Raw genomic sequence first — 26,764 nt, 5'->3', positions numbered from 1 at the left:
ATTAATTATTACTTTGCATGTAGGTGCTGCAGGGGTGGAATGCTATCCAACTATTTGCTGTAAATGGGGAAGTGCTTTAAGTTTGTGTGACTAAAAGTGGCAAAATACAACTTATGTCATATGGAATTTCTGCCATCTAACACTTGGAATAACAAAATTCATATCCTGGCAATCTAAGCAAAAACAGGAATTGCTGAGCAGACCAAACAGCATCCACAAAGACACAGATTCTGACTGACTTGCTGAGTACGTAACAGGAGGGAATGTATACCATGCAGTCCTTCAAGCCTGCTCTACCATTCGTTAACATCATCTTCTACCTCAGCGCTATTTTCTAGTCCTACTCCCTTTACACTTGTATCCCTTTCTGCCCGGAATGTATCAGTTTCTGAATTGAGTGAATATAAAAACTGAGATCCCATAGTTGTCCAGGCAATTCTAAATGTTCACCAGCCTTTGCATGAAGAGATTTCTCATTTCAAAGTTGAATTTATTGCCATATCAACAAGTACAGGTGCGCACAGGTGCAATGAAAAATTCACTTGCAGAATTCACAAGATACATAAATTAACTATTTACAGTTTTACAAAAGAACACAATTAGAACGTAAAATCAAAGTGTCATGGTCCCTTTTGGCAATCCCCCACCTTGCTATTTACCACGGGAATTGGGCCTCAATCACCTCATTTAATTTCCAATCGTTCCCAGGTTCCACTAACTACACACACCTGCTTTGCATCACAAACTGCAGGATAAAGACCCTGTGATCACAACAAGGAACTGCCAGTTCGTTTGGTCAACTCGTGTATAAGTAACCTCATTCCATGGTTCTTAGGACTATCATTTCTAAGTCTAGCATAGTTCCTGAATTTGCTACTAAAACCAAGACTCCTGGTAAAGGCTCTCTTGGACACCAATTCCACGCTCGCTACCACCGTAAAGCTTCCCAACTCGGCCTCCATGCCTGTGTTCAGCACTACGGTTCGTTCTGCTGCCACATCCTTGCAACACAAAGTCCATTTTAGCCCACGATGGCCAAAGTGGTCGTAGTATTGCTAAACAGTAATGATTAGGATTGTGCTGGTTGGTTCAACAACAAAGTTTCAAAGCAAATATATTATTAAAGTACCTATATGTCACCATATACTACCTTCAGATCATTTTCTTACAGGCATTCACAGTAGAACAGAGAAATATAATAGAATCAATGAAAAACTACACATAAACAAAAACTGATAACCAATGTGCAAATAAACAAATGGAACAAAGTAAATAAATAACAGAAGATGAGGTGTAGAGTCCTTCAAGGTCTATAGGTTGTGGAATCTGTTCGGAGTTAAGGTGAGTAAAGTTATCCACACTAGAGTACGAGCCTGATGGATTAGAGTAATGGTTTTTCCTGAATGATGTGGTGTGGGACCTGAGGCGTCTGTACCTCTTGCCAATGGTAGTAGCGAGAAGGGAGCACATCCTTGGATTATGGGGGTCCTTGATGATGATGGATGCTGCTACCTTGTGGCATCACTCCTTGTAAATGTGCTCATCAATGAGGAGGGTTTTGCCTGTGACAGACTTGGCTGTATCCACCACTTTTTGTCAACTTTTCCATTCCTGGGCATTGATGTTTCTGTACCAGGTGTTATGCACCCAGACAGGATGCCCTCCTCCATCAGTTTCAGATGACGTGCCAAATCTACGCAAATCTCTCAGAAGTTAGAAGCGCTGTGGTGCCTTTTTTGTGATGGCACGTATGTTCTGGTCCCAGGACAGAGCTTGATGTGGTAATGCCAAGGAATTTAAATTACTGACCCTCTCCGCCTCCGATCCCCTAACGAGGACTGGCTCATGGACCTCTGGCTTCTCCCTCTTGTAGTCAATAATCAGTTCTTTGGTTTTGCTGACGGTGAGTGAGAGGTTGTTGTTCTGGAACCATTCAACCTGATTTTCAACCTCCTTCCGAATGCTGATTCGTCACCAACTTTGATTTCATCAACAATAGTGGCATTGTCAGCAAATGCAAATATGACATTGGACTTGCACGTAGCCACACAGCCATGTGTATAAAGTGAGTAGTGCAGGGGGCTTTGCACATAACACCCGTGTTGCTGGTGATTATGAAGGAGATGATGTTGCCAATCCATACTGAATGGGATCGGCAAGTGAGGAAATCAAGAACCTAATTGCATAGGGGGGATTGAGGCCTAGGTCTAGGAGATTAGTGGTTAGTTTTGAGGGGACAATAGTGTTGAAAACTGGGCTGTAGTCAATGAAGAGCATTCTGACATAAGCATCTTCATTGTTCAGATGTTCTAGAGCTGAGTGAAGAGCCAATGAAATGGCATCTGCTGTTGATCTGTTGTGACGGTAGGCAGATTGGACTGGATCCAAGTCTCTCCTCAGGCAGGAGTCGATATGCTTCATGAAGAACCACTTAAAACACTTCGTCATAGTGGATATAAGTGGATGATAGTCATTGAGGTAAGTTACCTCATTCTCCTTGGGCGCCAGTATGATTGAAGCTTGCTTGAAGTAGGTAGGTACTTCAGACTGCTGAAGCGAGAGGTTGAAGATGTCAATAAACACTCCAGGCAGTTGATTAACACAGATCTTCAGTACTCGGCCAGGTACACCATCTCTGCCAGTTGCTTTCTGTGGGTTCACCCTTCTGAAGGATGCTCTCATATCAGCTTCAGACTTTTAAATCACTGGGTCATTAGGGTCGTTCATGAAGGTGCCTCCGTGGTCTGTTGGTCAAAGCAAGAATAAAAGGCATTGAGGTCATCTGGGAGCGAAACCCTGTTGTCATTTATGTTGCTTGTTTTTGCTTTATAGGAGGTGATGAGACTCAAGCCCTGCCACAGCTGTTGAACATCCTTCTGTGATTTGGGATTGCTCTGCAATTGCCACTTTGCATATGAGGTGGCTTTCCAGAGGTTGTACCTGGACCGCTTGTACTTCCTTGAGTTACCAGTCCTGCCTTATCTAGCCCTCAGCAGATTGGAGGTCTACTGATTCATCCAAGGCTTCTGGTTGGCGAAGACTATGAATGATTTTGTGGGGACACAGTTGTCTATGAATGTCTTTATGTTCTCCAGTTACAATGTCTTCTGCTGTGAAAGCGCATTCTCCTTTGTCAAAATCCTCCATGATCATAAATCACTTATTTTCTTATATCATAGTAAGAATCTATATTGGCTCTGTGTCATCAATATGTGCCCTCATTATCTTCCTATAACCTATTCAAGGACAGTAAGGGTGAGGAGAGCCAGCAATGGATAACGAAGGAAATAAAGGAAGGCATAAAACTAAAATCTCATGTATAAAAGGTTGCCAAGAGTAGTGGAAACTGGAAGATTGGGAAAACTTTAAAAAGCAACAAAGAACCACTAAGCAAGCAATAAAGAAAGGGAAGCTAGATTATGAAAATAAACTGGCACAAAATATAAAAATGGATGATGGATAATAATTATATGAAGTGGAAAAGCTTGGCCAGAGTGAACGCAGGTCCCTTGGAAGACGAGAAGGGGTAATTGATATTGGGTAATGAGGAAATGGCCGAGGCTTTGAATGACTATTTTGTGTTGGTTTTCACGGTGGGGGACATGTCTAATATGCCAAAGAGAGATTATATGGATACAGTGGGAGGTGAGAACCAAGATACAATAGCCATCACTAAAGAGGTAGCGCTGAGCAAACTGGTGGGCCAAAAGATAGACAAGTCCCCTGGTTCTGATGGAATGCATTCCAAGGTACCGAAAGAAATGGCAGAAGTTATAGTTGAGGATTTGGTGATAATTTACCAAAATTCTCTGGGCTCTGGGCAAGTCTCGACAGATTGGAATAAGGTGAATGTCACGCCACTGTTCAAAAAAGGATGTGGGCAAAAGGCAGGTAACAAGGCCAGTTAGTTTAACATCTGTTGTTGGAAAAATTCCTGAAGCTATCATTAAAGAAGAAATAGCAAGGCACCTGGAAATGGATCCATCAGGCAGACACAATGTGGATTCAGCAAAGGCAGGTCCTGTTTGACGAATTTACTGGTGTTCTTTGAAGATATAACAAGCACAGTGGATAGAGGGGACAGATAGACATTATTTACTTGGATTTCCAGAAGGCATTCAATAAGTTATCACATAAAAGACTTATCCATAAGATAAGAATGCATAGAGTTGGGGGTGATGTATTAGATGGATAGAAAATTGCTTAACCAATGGAATGCAGAGAGTTGGGATACATGTGTGTTTCTCTGGTTGACAATCAGTGGTGAGCAGTGTGCCACAGGGGTTGGTGCTGGGCCTGGAACTGTTCACGATATACATTAACGATCTGGAAGAGGGGACCGAGTGTAGTGTATCTAAGTTTGTTGATGACACAAAATTGAGTGGAAAAGCAAATTGTGCAGAGGATACTGAGAGTCTGCAGAGAGATATAGATAGGTTAAGTGAGTGGGCAAAGGTCTGGCAGATGGAGTACAATGTTAGTAAATGTGAGGTCATCCGCTTTGGAAAGAAAAATGGAAGAGTATTATTTATTATTATTATTATTTAAATAGTACAAAATTGCAGCATGCTGCTGTGCAGAGGGACTTGGGAGTGCTTGTGCATGAATCACAAGAGACTGGTTTGCAGGAACAGCAGGCTATCAAGAAAGCAAATTGAATGTTGGCCTTCATTGCTAGGGGGATTGAATTTAAGAGCAGGGAGGTCATGCTGCAACTGTACAGAGTTCTGGTGAGGTTGCATCTGGAGTACTGCGTGCAGTTCTGATCTCCTTACTTAAGGAAGGGTGTACTGGCTTTGGAAACAGTGCAGAGGAGGTTCACCAGGTTGATTCCAGAAATGAAGGGGTTAGACTATGACTATTACTTCCAGTTATTTATTTATTTCTATATTATTATGGATTGCCGCTATGTTAACAAATTTTTACGACATATGCCAGTGATATTAAACCTGACTCTGATTCTGATTAATCTTGTGCTGTTAACAATGGTACATCAGCTAGAGGAATTACAGGGAAAATATTTATCATTGTCATCACGTTATGTGCTGTGTCCTATGATGTGGCCAATCATGGTCTTATTGGCAAATTTTTCCACAGGAGTAATTTCCATTGCCGCCTTCTGGGCAGTGTCTTTATAAAAGATGGGAGACCCCAGCCACTATTAATACTCTTCAGAGATTGTCCACCTGGCATCAGTGGGCTTAAAACCAGGGCTTGTGAAATGCACCAGCTGCTCATATGACCATTCACCACCTGCTGCCAGGGCTTCACGTGACCCTGGGAGGGGGAGGAGCTAAGTAGGTGCTACAGTTTGCCAAGGATGACCTGCAGGCTAGTGGAGGGAAGGTGTGCCTTACACCTCCTTTGGTAGAGACATACCTCCATCCTGCCACCCAATGGAAAATATTAACATTAAAATAATGTCAGTATCAACATCCTTGTTTGTTGACAAATCAATCTGGCAAAAATACTTGATTTGCAACTTGTGTTCCTTCCTGTCCAGTTATTTAGCATTCAATTACTTGCTTCATTGTTTACCAAGGAAAAGGATATGGAGGACCAGGAGATCAGTGCAATGTGTATAAATACATTAGGGCATTTAGACGTCAAGGAGTAAGAATTGTTTGGCCTCCTAATAAGGTGGATAAGTCCCCAGGGCCTGATGGGGCTTACCCTGGGTTATTGAAGGAGGCAAGAGACGAGATTGCTGGGCCTTTGACCACCAATATCTTTCTGTCCTCTCTAGGCACGGGCAAGGTCCTGCAGGACTGACGACTGGCTAATATTGTATCTCTATTTAAGAGGAGAACAAGGGAAAATCCTCAGAACTATAGACCAGTGAGTCCCACGTCAGTTGTAGGGAAATTGCTGGAGAAAATTCTCAGGTATAGGATTTATGAGCATTTGGAAACCCATGGCCTAATTAGGAAGAGACAGCATGGTTTTATGGGTCGCAGGTCATATCTTACCAACTTGATTGAGTTTGTTTGGCAAGGTGTCAAGTGAGATTGATGAGGGTAGGGTAGTGGATATTGTCTATAAGGATCTTAGCATTTGACAAAATCCCTTTTTGGAGGCTATTCCAGAAGATAAAGATGCTGGAATCTGTGGCGCATTGGCGTGTGCGTAGAAGACAGAGGATAGTGGTTGAAGGGCCTTATTCAAGCTGGAGGTCTGTAATTAGTGGAGTTCATCAGGGATTTGTGCTGTGATCTCTGCTCTCTGTAATATGTGTAAATAACCTGGTTGAAAATGTAGATGGGTAGGTTAGTAAATTTGAGGATGATACCAAGATTGGTGGAGTTGTGGATAGTGTAGAAGAATGGCAAACAATACAACAAGAAATAGGTCAGTTGCAGATATGGACAGAGAAATGGCAGATGGAGTTTACCCAGATAAATGTGAGGTGTTGAGTGAAAGGTCATTGTTATGGTACCACTCAGACAGGTGTTCAATCTCACTTCTATATGCTGATTCGTCACCACTTTTGACCCAGTCTATGACATTGGTGTCGTCAGTGGAGCTGTGCTTAGCCACACAGTCATAGTGTCAAGTGAGTAGAGCAGGGGACTAAGCACCTGTGCTGATGGTGATTGTGGAGGAAATGCTGTTGCCAATACAGAGCGTGCAACTGAGAAAAATCGAGGATCCAATTGTACAAGGATGTACTGAGGCCATAGTCTTGGAGTTTAATGATTAGTTTTGAGGGGATGATGGTATTGAATGCTGAGTTGGAGTCGATAAAGAGCATCCTGATCTACATCTTTGCTGTCCAGATGTTCCAGGGTTGAGTGAAGAGCCAATGAGCTGGCACCTGCTGTCAACCTGTTGTTCCAGTAGGTAAGTTGGAGTGGATCCAAGTCGCTTCTCAGGCAGGAGTTGATATGTTTCATCGTGAACCTCTCAAAACACTTCATTGTGGATGTAAGTGCTCCTGGATGATAGTCATTGAGGCAGGTCACAACGCTCTTCTTGGGCACTGGTATAATTGAAGCCTGCTTTGAGCAGGTGGATACCTCAGACTGCTGATGTGAGAGGTTCAAGAGTTCAGTGAATACACCAATCAGTTGATCAGCACAGGTCTTTAGTGCTTGGCCAGGAACCCCTCAGGGCTGGAAGCTTTTCATGGGTTCATTCTCTTGAAGGTTGCTCGCACATCAGCCTCAGAAACTGAAATCACAGCATCATAGGGGTATGTGGGAGTTCAGGATGGTTCCTCCATGTTTTGCTGGTCAAAGCAAGTATAGGCGGCATTGAGCTCACCTGGAAGCCAAGTCCTGCTGTCGCCCATGTCGCTTGATTTAACTTTATAAGAAGTGGTAATATTCAAACCCTGCCACAACTGTTGAGCATCCTTTGCTGATTCAAGTTTAGTCCAGAATTGCCACTTCACCTGTGAGATGGCTTTCTGGAGATCATAACTGGACTTCTTAGAACTACATATTACAAAATTGCATGACTAAGTTTATCGTTGCTTTTATTTTTCAGTCCCTATTGTATTCTTCTTTATTTGTAAGCATTTATCCACCTCAAAACTCTGAGCAGAAATCCAGAGCAACACACACAACATGCTGGAGGAACTCAGCAGGTCCAGCAGTATCAGTGTAAGTTAATAACAGTTGACGTTTGAACCAAACCTCTTCATCAGGACTGGCTGATGAAATTTTGATGAAGGGTCTCGGCCCAAATTCGTTTCCATAGATGCTGCCTGGCCTGCTGAGTTCCTCCATCATTTTTTGTCTGCTGCTCAAAAATCTGAGCTTGGGTTTGTTAAGTATATTTGTAGAATACATGGTGCTCTTCCTAATCTCTAGAGAACTATTTTTATTTGTAAATAAAACTTATTGAAAAAAACTAGACAACAAAATTTAAGAGTTTTCTTCAGGTTAGAAAAATGTACAACCAATATTGCCTTATTTATGATTTTCAGGTATAATGGAATTTAATCCCTAATGTACTAGTTGAAATACCAAAAGCTGCTTTTATCAAAATAGAGTATTAGTCACTGTAAACTAAACTATAGTGTAAGTATCTGTGCAGCTAGAGAAACAATACATTCATCAACGGTGAGTGGCAAAATGCAAGATTAACATTATAGCTTTAACATATAGCAATAATTTGACATCCTTCAGATCTAGACAAAATCTTTGCTACAGATTATGGCAGTTATTACATTGCAGTATCTTGGTTTTACTTCAAAATAGTAAAATGATAACTGAAAATTGAATGACAAACTGAACAGAATTTTTCACAGTATATGAAATTTGCAACCATTGTTATATTTTCAGAGCCTGCTATAATGCTTTTTATTTACTGACCTTCCTTCTGCATCTGTGGTAATTTGTTTTAATGGTATGTTAAGAAAGGCTTAATAAACACTAGATTTTTCATTGTAAAAGGCTAGTTTCCTTCATTCACTTCTGCATGAAAATTGAGATGAAAGCAGTCCAGTGCCTTCATTTAAAGCATTTTCCAAATATCCTAGATCAAACTTTATGTCCATCTTTCAGTTGTATATAAATGTTTCCCCCTTTGAATTTTGTAGTCTTTGACTTCACCTAATAAATGAATGAAAGCAACCAATTTAAAAATCAGTAACTAAATTTGTATTCATCTTTTTATTTAAAAATGAACAATTTTATTACTGTTGATATCTGCTGAATTCTCTAATTCTACAATTTTGTCATAAATCATTGATTTCCTACAACTCAACCAAACCAACATCTTTTATTTCAAAGATGTTCTTTAAGTTAAATTACTTGTGTTAAATAACAACATACAATTGAAGTCCTTTTTAAATAAGTAGCAACTCTTTATTACCAATTCATATTTTTAATTTTGTGCTTTTACTCAAGAAGCTTATAAAGTCTGCAATTTTTTTATCATTAGAGATTCAGGGTAGTCTTCCTTAATTTATAGTGTAAAAATGATCAGAAGTTCTTTGATGCTATAACAAATGTAAATATTTGGTTAGAACTTTGTGAAAATTGAAAAATTGGAGAAAAATATTGAAATGCACATTGGGAATAGACTCTGATCAATTGCTTACCTTGTACTACACAGCTGGAACCCCGGTGAAAAGCGTGTTTCGAAGAGTCAGATCGGCCTGCAGTACTTCACTGGGTTCTAGGAATCATTCCCAGGTTATGCTTGGCTTGACCTCCTTCAGTGGGCACACTCACTGTAAGTACAGTGAGTTATGAATGAAGAAAACTCTTCTTTGTTTTATTGCCTGCCATACAAATTAAAGCATATTTAAGATTTGAAGGATGTTATTAGAAGGATGTTATTAGAAGAGAGTTACAAGAAAATACTCCAGCATTTATACCTATTTACTTTAGAGAATGGCTGGTTTGTAATTGAGGTCTTAAAATGATGAAGGAGTTTGAACAGAGAAATGTAACCTGCATTTCAATTTCAAATCCTACAGACCCTCAGCCTTTGGAATACACATCACTTACCTGGTTGGGTGCAGCTACAACACTTAACAATTGAACAGATTTGTCATTGAATTCATTCCCGCCTCCAGTTTTTCAGGCTGAACTGGATTATTTTTAGCTTTGACACCCAGTTAATTTTTTGTCAGGCTTCTGGGTTATAGACTTGTCTTCACAAAGATGACCAACTTTCATAGTGAAAACAGAAAATGCTGTAAGCATTCAGCAGGTCAGGCAGCATCTGTGGAAAGACGCAAGGTTCTGACACTTTGTAAACCTAAGTGATTAATGATGTCCATTGAATAAATCAGAAAAATCCAGTAGTCAGGATCACATTGTTGCAATGTTTTTCCCTTCTCCCAATTCAAGTTTCTGGTTCTATGGATTCCCATTGCTGATGCCTCCTCCTCTCCTTGGCTTTGGTCATTATGCCTATCAAGGTTGATTGGCAAAAGGGATATGAGAGGATCATGGGATGGGAGGCCTAGGGAGAAAGAAAGGGGGAGGGGGGAAGCCCAGAGGATGGGCAGGACAGCCCATCCTTACCCATCCTCTGGGCTTGCCCCCTCCCTCTTTCTTTCTCCCTAGGACTCCCATCCCATGATCCTCTCATATCCCTTTTGCCAATCAACTTCCCAGCTCTTGGCTCCATCCCTTCCCCCTTCTATCTTCTATCATTTCGGATCTCCCCCTCGCCCTTTCAAATCTCTTACTCTCTCTTCTTTCAGTTAGTCCTGACGAAGGGTCTCGGCCCAAAACGTCGACTGTACCTCTTCCTATAGATGCTGCCTGGCCTGCTGCGTTCACCAGCAATTTTTATGTGTGTTTCTCCAACTTCCTCTTGCTTCTGTTGCAAAGTTCTTGATAAAGGTTGGTTTTTATGGTTAAACAGCGATCCCAATTAACATTGTGGCAGGCAACGTTGTAGTCAATTGAAGGCAAACTAGATAGGCTATGTTTCTTTTTAATCTAATGATTTCTTTCTCCTTCTGTCCCCGAATCTCATCCTATTGACTGAGCTCTTGATCAGTGTTCATAGTTATATGCAATTTCTTTACATATTCCAGTATTAATGCTGTTGTGCTTCAATCTTTCCCAACTAGTCACTGGATAAATAAAATGTGTAGTGGTGTGGATTTCCTGTAGCTCTTTCAAAGAACTAAAGAATTTTAGAGAACAAATAATAGTTTCAATGTAAAAAGATGATGTGTTTGGGATATTTCCATGTTTTAAAATCAAGTTTACCTTCGTATTCATCTTGCCCTTGTTTTCTAAGCAAGTATCTTATGTCTGTAAATTTAATACAATTAACTTTTATTGTAGAAAATTTAAATCCAAATACGAAGATAACGGATTACATGGGACTACAATTTGCAATTTCACTCTCATTATCTTAAGAGAAGGATATACTGGCTATAGGAGTGTAGCAAATTTTGAAGAATATGATACTTGGGATTGCAGATCTGTCATATGGGGAGAGATCGCTAGGCCATTGACTTCTAGAGCTTAGAAGGATAAGAATTGATCTCATTGGAACACAACATTCTTAGAGATGCTCAACAATGTAGATGTGAGGGGTTTGTTAGCCCTGACTAAGGATTCTAACACTAGCAGACAGGGTCTTAAAATAAGGGGCAGGTGTTTCATTCTGAAATAAGGAGACAAATCTTTACTGAAAGGCAAATAAATCTTTGGATTATTTTAGCATTGGAAAGCTATGATGGCTTAGTAATTGTGTTCTAAGGGTATAGGAATAGGGCAGGTTTGAAATCGGACAAGAACTTGAATAATGGAGTAGACTTCAGGCACTATTTGATCTACTTCTGCTCCTAAGACTTGTGTTCTTATGTAACAAATTGTTTACAATTAATTATGACTGTTGCATTTTTTTCTGATTCATTCAGTAAAATATTGTATGTTGCCTCCTGGGTGGCGGGGTCCAGGAAATCTTGGATCAAGTCCTCAGCATTCTCCAGTGGGAGGGTGAACTGCCAGAGGTCATGGTACATGTGGGTACCAATGACATAGGTAGGATAAGTGGCGAGATTCTGCAAAATGAATTCAGGGAGTTAGGTGCCAGGTTAAAGGGCAGCACCTCCAGGGTTGTGATCTCAGGATTGGTACCCATGCCACCTGCTAGTGAGGCCAGAGTTAGGAAGATTATACAGTTTAAGACATTGCTAAGAAGTTGGCGTAGGAGAGAGGCCATCATATTATTTCTTGGATCATTGGGTTTTCTTCCAGGGAAGTTGGGACCTGTACAGAAGAGACTGTTTGCACCTGAACTGAGAGTGACTAATATCCTAATGCGAGGGTTTGCTGGTCTTGCATGGGCTGGGGGTGGGGGGGGGGTGGTGTTTAAAATAGAGTTGCAGGGGGATGGGAACAAGAGTGCCAGAACAGATAGTGGAGAGGTTGTGGAGACATATGTTGTTAAGACCTCAGACAGCTTCAGGAATCAAAAGGTTGAGGACAGTGCAACTAATGTCCTGAGCTGCGTATACTTCAATGCAAGAAGTGTCGTGGGAAAGGCAGATGAGCTCAGGGCATGGATTAACACATGGAATTATGATATTGTAGCCATTAGTGAGACTTGGTTGCAGGAGGGGCAGGACTGGCAACTCAGTATTCCAGGTTCCATTGTTTTAGATGTGACAGACTGTGAGTGATTAAAGGAGGAGAGGTGGCATTACTAGTCAGGGAATTGTCACAGCATTCCTTAGTCAGGTCAGACTGGAGAACTTGTCTAGTGAGGTGTTGTGGGTGGAACTGAGGAATAAGAAAGGTATGTGGCTATATTCCAGACCACCTGACGGATTTAGAGGAACAAATTTGTAGAGAGATCACAGACTGTTGCAAGAAACATAAGGTTGTTACAGTAGGTGATTTTAACTTTCCACTTATTGTCTGGGACTCCCATAGCATAAAAAGACTAGATGGGATGAAGTTTATCAAATGTATTCAGAAAAGTTTTCTTAATCAGTGCGTAGAAGTCCCAGTGAGAGAGTGCGCGATACTTGATCTGCTATTAGGGAAGGTGACAGAAGTTTGTGAAGTGGAACACTTTGCATCTATTGATCATAATGCATTAGTTTCAAAGTAAATATGGAAAAAGGTAGGTCTGGTCTGCAGGTTGAGATTCTAAATTGGAGAAGGCCAATTTTGATGGTACCAGATGGATCTAGCAAGTGTGGATTGGACAGACTGTTTTCTGGCAACGCTGCATCTGGTAAGTGGGAGGCCTTCAAAAGTGAAATTTTGAGAGTACAATACTTGTAGGTGCCAGTCAGAATAAAAGGTAAAGGTAACTGGTTTAGGAAACTTTGGTTTTCAAGAGATATTGAGGCCCTGGTTAAGAAAAAAACCAGAGGTACATAGCAGGTATAGGCAAGTAGGAATAAATGAGGGGCTTATGGAGTATAAGAAATGCAAGAGAACACTTAAGAAAGAAATCCCAAGAGATAAAAGAAGTCATGATGTTGCCCCAACAGACAGGGTGAAGGAGAATCCAAATGGATTCTGTAGATATGTTAAGAGCAAAAGGATTGCAAGGGACAAAATTGGTCCTCTGGAAGTTCAGAGTGGTAATCCATACTTGGAGCCAAAAGAGATGGGGGAGATCTTAATTGGATTTTTTGGATCTGTATTTACTCAGGAGAAAGTCACAGAGTCTATAGACGTGAGGCGAAGTGGCATCGACTTCATGGACTGTATACAGATTACAAAGGAGGAGGCAAATCAGGGTGGATCAATCCCCAGGGCTTTACGTGTTTCCTCGGACCCTGCAGGAGGCCAAGTGCAGAAATTGAAGAGGCCCTCACAAAGCATTATTTGCAGCAGGTGAGGTACCAGAGGATTAGAGGGATAGCTAATGTAGTTCCACTGTTTAAGAAAGGCTCTAAAAATAAACCCAGGAAATTGTAGGCTAGTGAACCTCACATCAGTAGTGGGAAAATTACTGGAAGGAGTTCTAAGCGATTGGATATATGAGTATTTGGATAGATACGGACTGATAGCCAGCATGGCTTCGAGCGTGGTAGGTCTTGCCTAACCAATCTTATAGAGTTTTTTGAGGAAGTTACCAGGAAAGTTGATGAAGGCAGGGCAATGGATGTTGTTTAAATGGACTTTAGCAAGACACTTGACAAGGTCAGGAAGGTTCAGTCACTCAGCATTCAAGGTGAGGTAGTAAATTGGATGAGACATTGGCTTTGTGGGAGAACCCAAAGAGTGGTAGTAGATGGTTATCTCTCTGATTGGATGCCTGTGACTGGTGGGATTGATGTTGAATCTGTTGTTTCTCATCAATATTAATGATCTAGATGATAATGGAAATTGTGGGTTGTAGTGGACTGCGATGGAGAGTTTGTAGCGGGATCTGGACCAGTCAGAAAAATGGCAGATGGAATTTAATGCAGACATGTTGCACTTCAGTGGACCCAGCCAGCGTAGACCTTACACAGTGAATGGTCGGGCACCGAGGAGAGCAGTGTAATAAAGGGAACTGGGAATACAGGTCCATAATTCATGGAAGTAGTGTCACAAGGTGATCGGGTTGTAAAGAAAGCTTTTGAAACATTGTCCTTCATAAATCAAAGTGTTGAGTACAGGAGATGGGGTGTTATGTTGAAGTTGTACACAACATTGATGAGGCCTGATTGGAGTATTGTGTGAAGGTTTGGTTATCTTCCTACAGGAAATATATAAATAATGTTGAAAGAGTGTAGAGAAAATTTATAAAGATGTTGCAGGGACTGGAGGACCTGAGTTATAAGGAAAGATAGAATAGGTTAGGACTGTATTCCTTGGAACATTGAAGATTGAGGGGAGATTTGATAGAGGTATACAAAATTGAGGGTTGTACATAGGGAAAATGAAAACAAGCTTTTTCCATGGAGGTTGGATGGAACTATAACTAGAGGTCATGGATAAAGGGTAAAAGGTGAAAAGTTTAAGGGGAACATGAGGGTAAACTTCTTCATTCAGGTAGGTACATGAATAGTAGAGTTATGGAGGGCTATGGTCCTGGTGAAGGTCAATGGCACTAGGCAGATTAAGTGGTTCAGTATGGACTAGAACTGAAGGGCCTGTTTCTGTGCTGTACTTTACTATGACTCTATTCCATTGATATTGCTTTCAGGAGTGTCTGTGATCATATACTACCTCCCTCTCCTTTAAAATTCTCTTTAAGACTCATATCTGACCATACCTTAGATGGCTTTGCTGTGCATCTCATTAAGCTTGGCACCGATCTTCTGTAGATCTGAACCATCTTGGAAAATATTGTTAAAGGTATTGTGGTTGTTACTTAAATTGAATATAGGCAAATTGAATTCTTCTGTTGGTACTTTGATAACATTTGCCTACACTTTATTCTTGTCATTCTGAACACTGCTGTAGTTGACCTTGAGACGTGATTAGTTACTGATGACCAGCGTAGGTTGCAGCAGAGGATATTGTAAGAGGAGATGTTAACTTTCCGAATATTGATCAAGCTTTGCAAAATTCATACATGAGGGTTTTCTGAGCGGTATGAAGAGAAGCAACTTTACTTGATCTTAACTTGGGGAATGAGGGCAAGCAAGTGATTGAAGTGTCCGTGGAGGCATTCTCTTTAAGACTCATGTCTGACCATACCTTAGATGGCTTTGCTGTGCATCTCATTAAGCTTGGCACTGATCTTCTGTCAATCTGAACCATCTTGGAAAATATTGTTAAGAGTATTGTGGTTGTTACTTACATTGAATATAAATGTGGAAACAATGAACATAGTTTGATAAGTTTCAAGGTAATCATGGAAAAACAAAACTGGTCCTTGAGTTAAAGCCCAAAAATGATAGAAGGTGTTTTTTTATTGTGTAAGACAGAACCTGGGAGAGATAGATTAAGACATTCTTGTTTGAAAGTGATATAGTGAGAGTTCAAATTCAGCACATTATTTTAAGAGTAAAAGGGAAAGATGGTAGGTTTAGGCAGCCCTGATTAATGGAGAATGCAGAAGAATTAATGGAGGAAAAGGAGGATGTCGGGGATGGGAACTTGTTCATTGTAGCTGTTTGTTCACTTGGGTTTATAGGAGAAAACTCAGGCATTTAGGAGGGCAGAAAAGAGAAAGCTGAAGAGATTCTGGAGGCTTTAGTAATGACCTTTCAAGAATCAACAGATTCTGGCATGGTTCCGGAGGACTGAAAAATTGCAAATGTCACTACACTCTCCAAGAAGGGAGGGAGGGAGGGAGGCAGAAGGAAGGAAATTATAGGCCAGTTTGTCTGACCTCAATGGTTGGGAAGATGTTGGAGTTGATTGTTAAACATGTGGTTTTACGGTACTTGGAGACACATGGCAAATAGGCCAAAGTCAGCATAGTTTCCTCAAGGGAAAATCTTACCTGACAAATCTGTTGGCATTCTTTGAAGAAATTACAAGCAGCAAAGGCAAAGGAGAATTGGTGGATGTTGTGTACTTGGATTTACAGAAGGCCTTTGATAAAGTGCTGCACACAAGGCTGCTAAACAACGTAAGAGCCCTGGTATTACAGGAAAGATACTAGCATCGAAAGAGCATTGGCTCTGTTAGAGTGATTTTTGGGTTTAGGTCATTTACATTTAGCAAATGGCTTTGGCTAGCAGTCTTCTGCCTTTAAATATGTATTGTGGATTTAATTTGGAATAATGGATTCCTAAAAGCTGTGAATCCCAGGCCAGATGATGCTGGTGTCTGTGGTATGGAGGCAGATTAGATGGTGTGAAGGTTGTATATGAAAGGAATGAAAAGGTTATCATACGAGGAACGTTTGACGGCTCTGGGTCTGTACGCACTGGAATTCAGAAAGATGAAGGGGGGATCTCATTGAAACCTTTCAAATGTTGAAAGGCCTAGATAAAGTAGATGTCGAAAGGATGTTTCCCCTGATGGGAGAGTGTAGGACAAGAGGGCACAGCTCAGGATAGAGGGGCACCCTTTCAAAACAGAGATGTGGAGAAATTTCTTTAGCCAAAGGGTGGTGAATTTGTTGCCACATGCAGCTGTGGAAGCCAGGTTGTTGTGTGTATTTAAGGCAGAGATTGATAGGTTCTTGATTGGACATGGCATCAAAGGTTATGGGGAGAAGGCTGGGAACTGGGGTTGAGGAGTAAAAAGGATCAGCCATGATTGAATGGTGGAGCAGACTTGTTGGGCCAGATGGCCTAATTCTGCTCTTATGTCTTATGGTCTTATATGGTTTGAAAGAAAGCATTGTTCATACATTGTAAATATGGAATTGTCATTTGATAAAATATTGAGCCCCACGTTGAGCCAGCAGACCTTTCCACCGAAAGCGTCTCCATATGATGCCTGCTTTACCTTGTTTTGTCGAATAAAGAAGGTGCTTTGTATCTACCAGTAATTTTTTCCGGCGATTTCATTCACGCAACAACAAGCTGATGGGCAGGAAGTGAAGAGTGGGAATAAAGGGATCCTTTTCTGATTGGCTGCCAGTGACTAGTGGTGTTCAACATTTGGATGACAGAATTAATGGCTTTTTGGCCAAGATTGCAGACCATACGAAGTTAGGTGCCGGGACAGGCAGTGTTGAGGAAGCAGAGAGGCTACAGAAGGACTTAGATGGATTAGGAGAATGGGCAAAGAAGTGGCACATGGAATACAATGTTGGGAATTGTATGGCCATGCACTTTGGTGGAAGGAATAAAAGCAGACTATTTTCTGAACGGGGAGAAAATTTTAAAAATCCAAGGTGCAAAGGGATTTGGGAGTCCTCATGCAGGATTTACTAAAGGTTAATTTGCAGGTTGGATCAGGGTGAGGAAGGTGAAGGGGACTACAATATAAAAGCAAGAATGTAATGCTGAGGCTGTGTAAGGCACCAGTGAGCTTTGTAAGCAATATTGGGCCCCTTATTTAAGAAAGGATGTGCTGACATTGGATAGCATTCAGAGGAGCTTCAGGAGAATGATTCTGGGAATGAAAGTGTTATCACATGAGCAGCAATTGAAGGCTCTGGGCCTGAACTCGCTGGAATTTAGTAGAATGAAGTGGGGGGGGGGCAGTCACATTGAAATCTATTGGATATTGTAAGGCCTAGATAGAGTGGATGTGAAGAGGATGTTTGCTTTGGTGGGGGAGTCTAGGACCAGAATAGAGGAATTTCTTTAGGCAGAGGGTGGTAAATCTGTGGAATTCATTGCCACATGTGGTCATGGAGGCCAGATAACTGGGTGCATTTAAGGCAGAGGTCGATAGGTTCTTGATTAGCCAGGACTTGAAAGGTTATGGGGAGAAGGCAGAAGAATGGCGTTAATAGGGAAATGGATCAGCCAGGATAAATTGGCAGAGAAGACTTAATGGGCCGAATGGCCTACTTCTTCTCCTGTGCCTTATGGTAGTGATCTTGGCAAGTAAGAATAAGAAAAATTCTGAAACTTTTAATTAAAAAAAAATTAGAAGTAAGAGAGTAGCTAAGGAAGGAATAGGTTCTCTCCAGAGGGATATGAGCAAGCTCCTAAATGAATACTTATCATCAGTATTCACCAGGACATGGAGGCTAGAGAGTTAAGGTAAGCATACAGTCTGGAATATGCCTTTATCAGGAAGAAAGAAGTATTAGAGATAATAGAGTACACTAATTAGATAAATCCCCAGTCAGATAGAAGCCATCCCAAGATACTATGGGAAGCAAGAGAGAAAATTGCTGGGGCACTGATGGAGTTTTGCATCTTTGTTAGCCTCAGGTGAGGCACCAGAGAACTGGAGAATAGTTCATGTTGTTCAAATAGGCTAGTTGTGATAAGCCTGGAAACTACAGGCTGCAAACCTCACATCAATTGATGAGTTGTTGGAAACATTTGGGAAGTCGAGACTGATTAGGTGTCAGGCATTGTTTTGTGCAAGAAAGATCCTGTCTCCCAAACATTGATTTTACTTAGGAGCTTTTTGACTAGGAAAATTAATGAGGGTAGATGTGTTGTCCCTATGTGGAATTTGGCAATCTCCTGAAAGGTCTCCCATTATAGTTGGGGCCAAGACTTGTTTGCAAACTAGAGCCAAGATTGCCTGGGTGTAAGAGGAAGAGGTAGTAGTGGATGGGTAATTTTCTGGCAGGAAATCTGTAACTAGTGTTGGACCACAGAAATCAATGTTGTGATCTTTGTTGTTTTTAAGTTTACATGACATGAAAATTTGTGAAATTATAGATAGCAAAGAAGATTAAGGATACATTCCACATTTATTAGCTGGAAAGTTGGACAAAGTGGTGACCTTATTACAGGTTTGTAAAATTTTGAGGTGCATAGGTAAAAATGATGGAATCTTTTTCCCAGCACAGGGTGTCTACAAATAAAGGCTACAGGTTTAAGGAGAGGGGAGAAAAATGAAGGAGATCTGAGGGGAAAGTTATTCACACATTGTTGGAAAAAACATAGAACTGAAAGAGACTATTATGAACTACTGTAACTCAAACTCACTGTAGTTCATATTGGCCTCTTGCAGTTCTGTTTTCTTTGTGTCCTCGCCCATTCTTTCTTGTTGTAGATTGGCGGCTGGTGGTTTGGGTGATCTGCTAGTTTTTGTGCGAGGGAGGGGTTGGGGGTTTGGGGTTCGTGAGTTTTTGTTTCTTTTCACCATCAACATTGATGAGCTGGGCTGAAAGGGTCTGTTTCTTTGTTTCATGATTACAAGTATATCCTCTCCACAGTAAGTAATTACCTTAGCTGTATAAACTGATCTGTGAAAGCAGCAAGAATAAATTTAGGGTAAAAGAAAGCACAATATTAAAAAAAGTCAACAGCAATCCAAAAAAAATGTACACTTCTGTAAATTACTTTACCTACACAATAGTTCTCTTACAATGGGTATACTGCAGGGATTGGCACCTGGATCTTGTTTTTTGTAAGTTTTCAGACAACATGAAAGTTGGTAGATAGTAAATAAGATTAAGGACACAGTGGAGCATTGATCAGCTGGAAAATTGGGAGAAGCGGAGACCTTATCACAGTTTAGAAGATTTTGACAAACATAGAAGATGGTTAGAATCTTCTCCCCAGGAAAGGAAGTCTAAAACTAGCGATTAAGGTGAAAGGGGAAAATTTAGAAAGACGGCCAAGTTTTGGTTAAAGCATTGGTGGATGCAACACTTATTCAGATAGCTTTTGTTACAAAAATATCCAAGACTAAAGATTCTACATGGTCAGCGCACCTCCCATTTAGACTCATTGCCCACCAACTTTAGTACTCTAATTCTATGGCTGCCGTATTAGCAAGACTCCAGTAGTATCTCTAGGACAAAGAAGCACAAGAGCAGCAAGATTATTGGAAACCATTCATACTGTTTTTTTCTCCATATTGTCTAAACCTTAAAATACTAGTTAAATTGTGACCTTGCTTCAATAGGGTAGGGTTCCCCACAGGACCACAGTGAAAGGTAAACACTACTGGCGCTTCATACATGATGAGACCTGGGTTCAGTAGTCTTATAGCCAGAGGGAAGAAGCTGTTCCCCATCCTCACAGTCCTTGGCCTGATACTAGTTTCATAACGGATGAAGAATGTCCTGACCGGCTGGTATCACCATCTGGTAGGGGAGCTGCAAGGCACCTAACCACAAGTCCTTATAAAGGGTCGTGAGGACTACTGAGAGGATCATCAGAATCTCTTGTCCTGTTTAGCAGGAGCGCTGCATGTGCAGGATCCTTAGCATTATAAGTGATCCCTCCCATCCATCCAACAATCTCTTTGACCCTCAAGCAGGAGGTACTGTAGCATTAGGACAAGAACTGTTAGGATAGGAAACAGCTGCTTCCCCCAGACTGCAAGACTGCTGTACTCCCTGCCATCACCCAGGTCTCATCACAAATGAAGCGCCAGTAGCATTATAGTGTTTACCTTCTACTGTGGAAGGTAAATTAACTTATTTGTTAATTTATTAGTGATAATATTACTTTATGTGTGAATTATATGTACTGTGTTATGCACCTTGGTCCAGAGCAATGTTGTTTCATTTAGTGGTATACATGCATACAGATGAATGACAATAAACTGAATTTGAACTTGAAATGCTATTGTAACAATGGTGGCATTTCATGGAAACTGCTTAATATCATTAAAAGTTGAGAACACAATAAATGGGTATTTTGCCAAATGTATTCATGCTGATCAAGAAAAATCCTGATCCTACTTTTAATTAGATTACTGGTCCAAAAGGTTCTGATTATCAAAGTCTCGAGCAACATTTCCTGGGAGTGAGTTCAAGACCCCCTCCCCCCCATCTTCCTCTGGGTAAGATTTCTGCATTTCCCTCTGCAACTAGGGACAAGTTCTCTTGAGTGAAGTCAAGGCAGTTCCTTTAGATTATTTCATTGTCTTTGGATAAATATATTGCTACAATCTGAAAATAGAACAGCTGTGATCCAAAATGCTCAATTTTTAAGCTGGCGATGTGAGCACTTATAACCCAGAATTCACGGTAATGCTGCCGTTGAACAGTCTACTTGACAGTCTTAGAGAAATGAACACAAGAATTACTTGAAATTATTTCCAAGAATGAGTATTTTTTTCCTTTTACCCAGTGAAACTTTTGGAAGAAAACATGGACACTGTACCAACCATTAGAAGACACATTGTGGAATCCATACCCAGAAAACTGGTTCATTACAGGCATTAGCCAGTTGTATTAAGTGACATTCACCAGACAATGAGGAGCTTTCATATTTATCACTAATAATAATCCTAAAGAACTCCTTTGATCAGACATCACTGGACTTAAATTAAAATAAAATAATGTGCAATTTTCTTCTTCTAAGTGCATGGCCTCACTTTTTTGGTCACTGATGTTTACTACATCACCCCAGGTAGTAAACAACAATCAGAATATCACAAAATGCAACATCTCAAAAAAAGTTATTCTTTAATAATTTAAGTTCCCAGCAGCGCAATGGTTACCACTGAAGAGATGAGAGCAGAATACCAATTTTCCTATTGAGCGACATCTGACACAGAACAAAATCAGACCATTTTTGTACTTCCAGTGGCAAATACAAATAATGGAACATTTACAAAAGTTATGCTTAAAATGAAGTCATGATTTAATTTTCTCTACTTTTATCCACAGTGAGTAACCTTCAAAATGTTCAGCTCCTGGGAAACACTGGAAATTCTAAACAGTTCTCTTACAACATGCGACCACACACATCAGGGATGACGCATAAAACTAGACCCAAAGAATAATGCAGCAACGCAGGACTGTATCGTTGGATATGGTGTGAGAATGTGCTCATCTCAGCCCCTATGACTGTACGGGTACTCCTGGAAAAAAGTAGGGAAGAAACAAGCATCCCTACACTTACGCATAGGCTTGCTGATTTAAAGAGCAAATTTGGGACACATTCTTAAGGACATTCCAAGATAAAAATCACTGAATATACCAAAGGAGATTAAAACTCTTACGAGATCAGCTGGCTGAAACCACAGAAGCTGTGTGACAGAAAGCAGCCATTCAGTCTATTGTGCCAGATGTCAGCGATCTGAAAGATGGATGTACCTGTTTCCACCACTCTGCTCTTCTCCCATTCCATTTAAAGATTTTCAGAGATGTGTCCATGTGTGCAGACCATTCCAGAACATTTAACAATGTCAAAATACAAAAGTAATCTCACCAGCTCTTTTGTTCATTTGAAGATCTAGCTGCAGGTCCTTTAGATATCAATTCAGTACCCGGTAGAAACAGATTTCCTTATCTACCTCAAGATATTGCATGCCTGTCTGGCCTTTAATAGAGTCTTTTTTCCCAGTCTCACAACTAAAGCCTTTCAACTCCAATTTGATCTTACAGCATCTGAAATATGCCACAAGATATTTGTGCATTTACTAATACCTTTGTTTTTGTACTTTTAATTGCTAGTTGTAAAACCAAAGATAATATGTCTTAAAAGCTTTTCTAAGTTTTCAATAACATAATTTGACCTTTTTAAACATTATTGCTCATGTACTCCTTTGAAAGCTTTTTTCAGTTCATTTGTATTCTTCCATCTTTCCTTATAAAATATTTCACCTCAGGCTTGTTAAAACAGTTGCTTGGTTGCATAGCAGAAAAAGGTCCTTTGGCCCATTATATTCATGTAGGCTATCAAATACCTATCAATGATATTCCCATTTTCCAGCACATGGCCTGAAGCCATAATCTATATATTTTTTTCTTAATGTATTCTCAGATCAGTATGCAATAGATCTTTTGCATAACACATATGTAGTACTTCTACTTAACTGCTTTCAAAACGTGCACCTGCAGATGTGGTATACAGCACTGTTAATACGGCACACTTGGGACTTCAGTGGTGGGCTGATGAAAAAGCAGGAAATGGCACTCTGGTATGGGCAGCACAGGACATGGGGCTAAGGCAAGTGTAAAGGAAGTGTGGGATTGGACACCCTACTGGGTATGGAAGGAGCATGAGAGAGAGAGTTCCAGTGAGCTCATGAAGAAAGATTCTGGTGAGCTTAAAGGGAAGGTGGGAAACATCACCATGTGAGTCACATACCACATTGTTGAGCCTTCCGAATAATTGGACAACAGATGATCAGTTTTATTACAATATCATATACAAATTGTGTAGTTTTCTTCTTGCAGACGTGATAAATCTTGATTATTTCAGCTCTTTACTTATAGTAAGAGTCTACAATCAATCCTTCTGTTTTGGCCTTATCTCACAACACTTTCACTTCAAATGTTAATGCTAAAAAAAAATTCTTTATGGATGCAGTGTTTTCCATGCGAATGAAGTTTGCCATGTTGTTGACCTTAAATGTTAATGCTTTGCTGATGCAGCCTGACCTCCTATTGATTTCTAATACCTTTTTTCACATTTCCAGCACCTGCTTTTTATTTTTAAAACTCTTTAATCAAGGTAGCTAACTTCCCTTCGTAATACTGTTCTATTGAGAACATGGGCGCTGTTATATCTTGAGAAAAAACTCTGTTCAAGGTAGGCACCATGAACCTAAACTTCTCCCTTCAACATACTATCTCCAACCCTATGTTAATCATGGAACATAATTATAAAGTGAGAATTTCAGGAATCTTGGTTCTGGGATCAAAAACATTTTCTCTTCTTTTTGTTGATCCCCAGCTCCAATTCCTACCTGTATGAAAAGGCATCCATCTCCCTTCCTCAATCTGTTTTGTAAGAATAATCTCAGACAGTATCCATTTTCTAAATGCTTCTGAAATAACTTTGCAGGAGCAATTATAGGCATTCCCTGCACATGCTCCTTTATATATTTAGTATTTTAATACTTCCAGTTTAATTATAGATCAACTGCAATTCAAAGCTGAACTCCCATTTAGCTCCTTTTTAGTGTTTTAATTCTTAGAATGGATTTATTATTAATTAAAATGAATTTTACATAATAACTGCAGCATATAATGATAGAGTTCTTATTCAGACCACTTAGACAATCAATGTATTAGTTACTCGAGTCATGTAAGGGCTCAGGCAAATTAAAGTTCCTAATAGTGAACAGTTAACGTAAAAGTCAAAATAAAATGTAGCCTCTATAGTTGTTCTATATGCATCTCCATGGAGACTCATTCAATCTGCTTTTTCAGTGGAATTTATTTTTAAGTGACATATTTGAGACCATCCATAAATTGAAGCATTTTCTTTCAAAGTCATGCAACAGAGAAAAAGAATAACCAAGAATAAATATGAAATATTATTGATGAGCTGTTAATAGCTCACCCTTCAGGTAGCCAAAGCACCTAGTGTTCAGTACATCACCTCAAATGCCTTTTAATACCTGCTTCAGACTGAATACTGTCAAAAGTATACTATACAATAGCTTGAGCATTGAATATTACGAAATATAACTCCTGAAAATTGTTACGGCTTTGGCACATATGTTTATGCTCAATTCAAATTCAACTTTTTTGTAAGTCTGAATTAAAATCAGGCAAAAAAAAATCCTCTATGCTATATTCTTAAAATCTTATGTCATTTAGTTTACATGTTTTTAAATGACTTAACAGAATCATCTGGAAATTTAAGCATATTTATCTAGCTCTCATATTTGCTGTACAATTTCAATCTGGTTTTATTATGTACTGCCAATTATGATAGAATAGAATTGTTATTCCTATTGCGTAAGATCTCCTGAACTATTCGTGTGCAAGCACCAACTATAAACAGTCCATTATACTTCAAATTTGGGAAATCTAAGTTGATCACAATTGGTTTGCGCAAGTGGTACAAATACATTTCACACCCACACCTTACCCGACTTGTGCTCCAGTATGCTCCATCTGTGCTTAACCATGTGAAGAAAACCATGTTATTATTCAGTTAACCAAGGTTTTGAATCAGAAATGCCTCATATTACAGATGTTATTTTTGTAATTTTTATTAAATGTATATACATTTAAGTTTTTATTCATATTGTTTATTAGTGTAATAAAATAAATGATTACAAACAAAACCTAACAAATCTCTGAATTGTAATTCCTTAATAGTTGGAAGGATACATAATTAAGGGTGAAATTGAAAAATTTATTTTAAAAAATGCTATGCAAAGTATAGAGTATTTTCATAACCATATAATTATGTTTTGAAGACAAAATCCAATTTGAACAAAGCTGTACAGCATTAGGCATAGCTGTAGTTGGTTAAGAAAATTTAATAAAATGGCACATACAAATTTAAATCTTAAAGACTTTGACAGAATACAACCTTGAAAGGCTAAACACAAGATTCTGCAGATGTTAAGAAATCCATCTGCAACCTTGAAAGATTATTATTTTTAAACACAAATTCCCTGCAAATATGCTGAGTATATGCAAATTTTTAGGAAATTATCCAACAAAATGAGTATATTACTCTTGATACTTATTACATGATCCTTGACCACTGGACATGTTTGAGTTCTTATCATTAAGGATTTCATAACATATTTATTATGAGAAACAAGATTTTCAGCTTATTCTGAATATCTGTAAACTTTGTTCTCTAACTATGGAGATGTAGATCCCCCATACCCATATGTTGTTTTATGCACACACTTCTTAAAGAGTTGGTATTAATTTTCCAGGATTTCATTCTTTAATAGGTCGCTGGGAAACTGGCTGCAAGGTAGATTCTGAAGCAGTAATGGAGATCAGTTAACCACTGCTCTTGGAAATCATCAGTCTTGAAGTTCTGAGAAAATTTAAAAAAAAAACAATTTCATGAAAAAATATCTAGTGAAGAACAACAGATTACAAAAATTTTCTTTTGGGTTTAAAGAAAAAAACAGTACCTTGCTATTATTTCACTAATACCGTATAAAATACTGAAACTACTGCGCCTTTGCCTACCCTAATGCAACAGAAGTCAAACCTTTAAAGTGTCTATCTTTTACCTGTATTCTAACTTCTGCAGGTCAATAAACTTAAACTAAACATAGCTGACAATTGAACAATGATTTAAATAAAAATTTCAGATTATTAGATCTTTTCCGGTAAGATGGCAGCATACTTGCATGTAGCGGTTTCTATGGGGTCAACCAAATGTGTTACTGTCTTTTTTAAAATGTATTCTTACGTATTTAAATTTAATTATCTTGGTCACTTTTCTTGTGATCGCAAGACCCTGTTGGACATTGGTGGCGTGGAATGTTGCACATCGAATTTATTGGTGCAAGGCAGAGGCAGATGACATGGGAACTGAGTGACCTTGGTCATAGCAAGTACCAGGCCTAATGTTGCAGTGTTGCTAGTTTGCAGCTGTCTAGGGCAAGGCATTGGAGTCACACTCTACGAGAGGCAGAGGCAGTATGGCATGGCGTCCATGCTGGAGTCAGTGCTGCCAGTTTGCAGCTGTCTAGGGGAAGGCATTGGAGTGAGACACTCCACCAGAGGCAGAGGCAGAGGCAGCATGGCATGGCGTCCATGCTGGAGTCAGTGCTGCACTAGTGTTCGCTCGGCAGAAGACAAGCAGTATTGTGGGTGGCCTCCTCTTGTGCCAAGTTGAGGCTACCCTCTGGGTGGAGGAGCAATACCTTATATTTCATCAGGGTACCCTACAACCTGATGGTATGAAACAACACACATAAAAGTTGCTGGTGAACGCAGCAGGCCAGGCGGCATCTCTAGGAAGAGGTGCTGCCTGGCCTACTGCGTTCACCAGCAACTTTGATGTGTGTTGCTTGAATTTCCAGCATCTGCAGAATTCCTGTTGTTTGCTGATGGTATGAATATTTATTTCTCCTTCCAGTTAACAAACTACACACCCGCCCCCCCCCCAATTCTCTGTTCCCCACTCTGACCTTTCACAACTTCTCACCTACCTATTACTTCTCCTGGGTCT

At 39.9% G+C, this 26,764-nt stretch overlaps 2 protein-coding genes across 16 annotated transcripts in view; one reads left to right on the top strand and one right to left on the bottom strand.

Annotated features, from left to right (window-relative positions):
* invs (inversin) overlaps nucleotides 1-24,900 on the top strand; it is a 276,292-nt gene extending 251,392 nt beyond the window's left edge. For 6 of the 12 annotated variants that reach the window (XM_072253505.1, XM_072253498.1, XM_072253499.1 and 3 more), the window contains 2 exons: nucleotides 9,064-9,183; nucleotides 21,541-24,900. In XM_072253505.1, the coding sequence (XP_072109606.1) occupies nucleotides 9,064-9,183; nucleotides 21,541-21,656 (236 nt within the window). In that variant the 3' untranslated portion in view covers nucleotides 21,657-24,900. The other 6 variants (XR_011885430.1, XR_011885431.1, XR_011885432.1 and 3 more) reach the window with 6 other exon arrangements.
* The window catches only part of tex10 (testis expressed 10), a 90,653-nt gene continuing 88,769 nt past the window's right edge, over nucleotides 24,881-26,764 (bottom strand). For all 4 annotated transcript variants that reach the window (XM_072253508.1, XM_072253510.1, XM_072253511.1 and 1 more), the window contains exon 16: nucleotides 24,881-25,615. In XM_072253508.1, coding sequence (XP_072109609.1) covers nucleotides 25,520-25,615 — 96 coding nt within the window. In that variant the 3' untranslated portion in view covers nucleotides 24,881-25,519. The remainder of the gene's footprint in view (nucleotides 25,616-26,764) is intronic.

The sequence above is a fragment of the Mobula birostris genome, chromosome 3 (genome assembly GCF_030028105.1).
Source record: "Mobula birostris isolate sMobBir1 chromosome 3, sMobBir1.hap1, whole genome shotgun sequence".
NCBI lineage: Eukaryota > Metazoa > Chordata > Chondrichthyes > Myliobatiformes > Myliobatidae > Mobula > Mobula birostris.
This window is presented reverse-complemented; position numbering and strand designations above follow the sequence as displayed.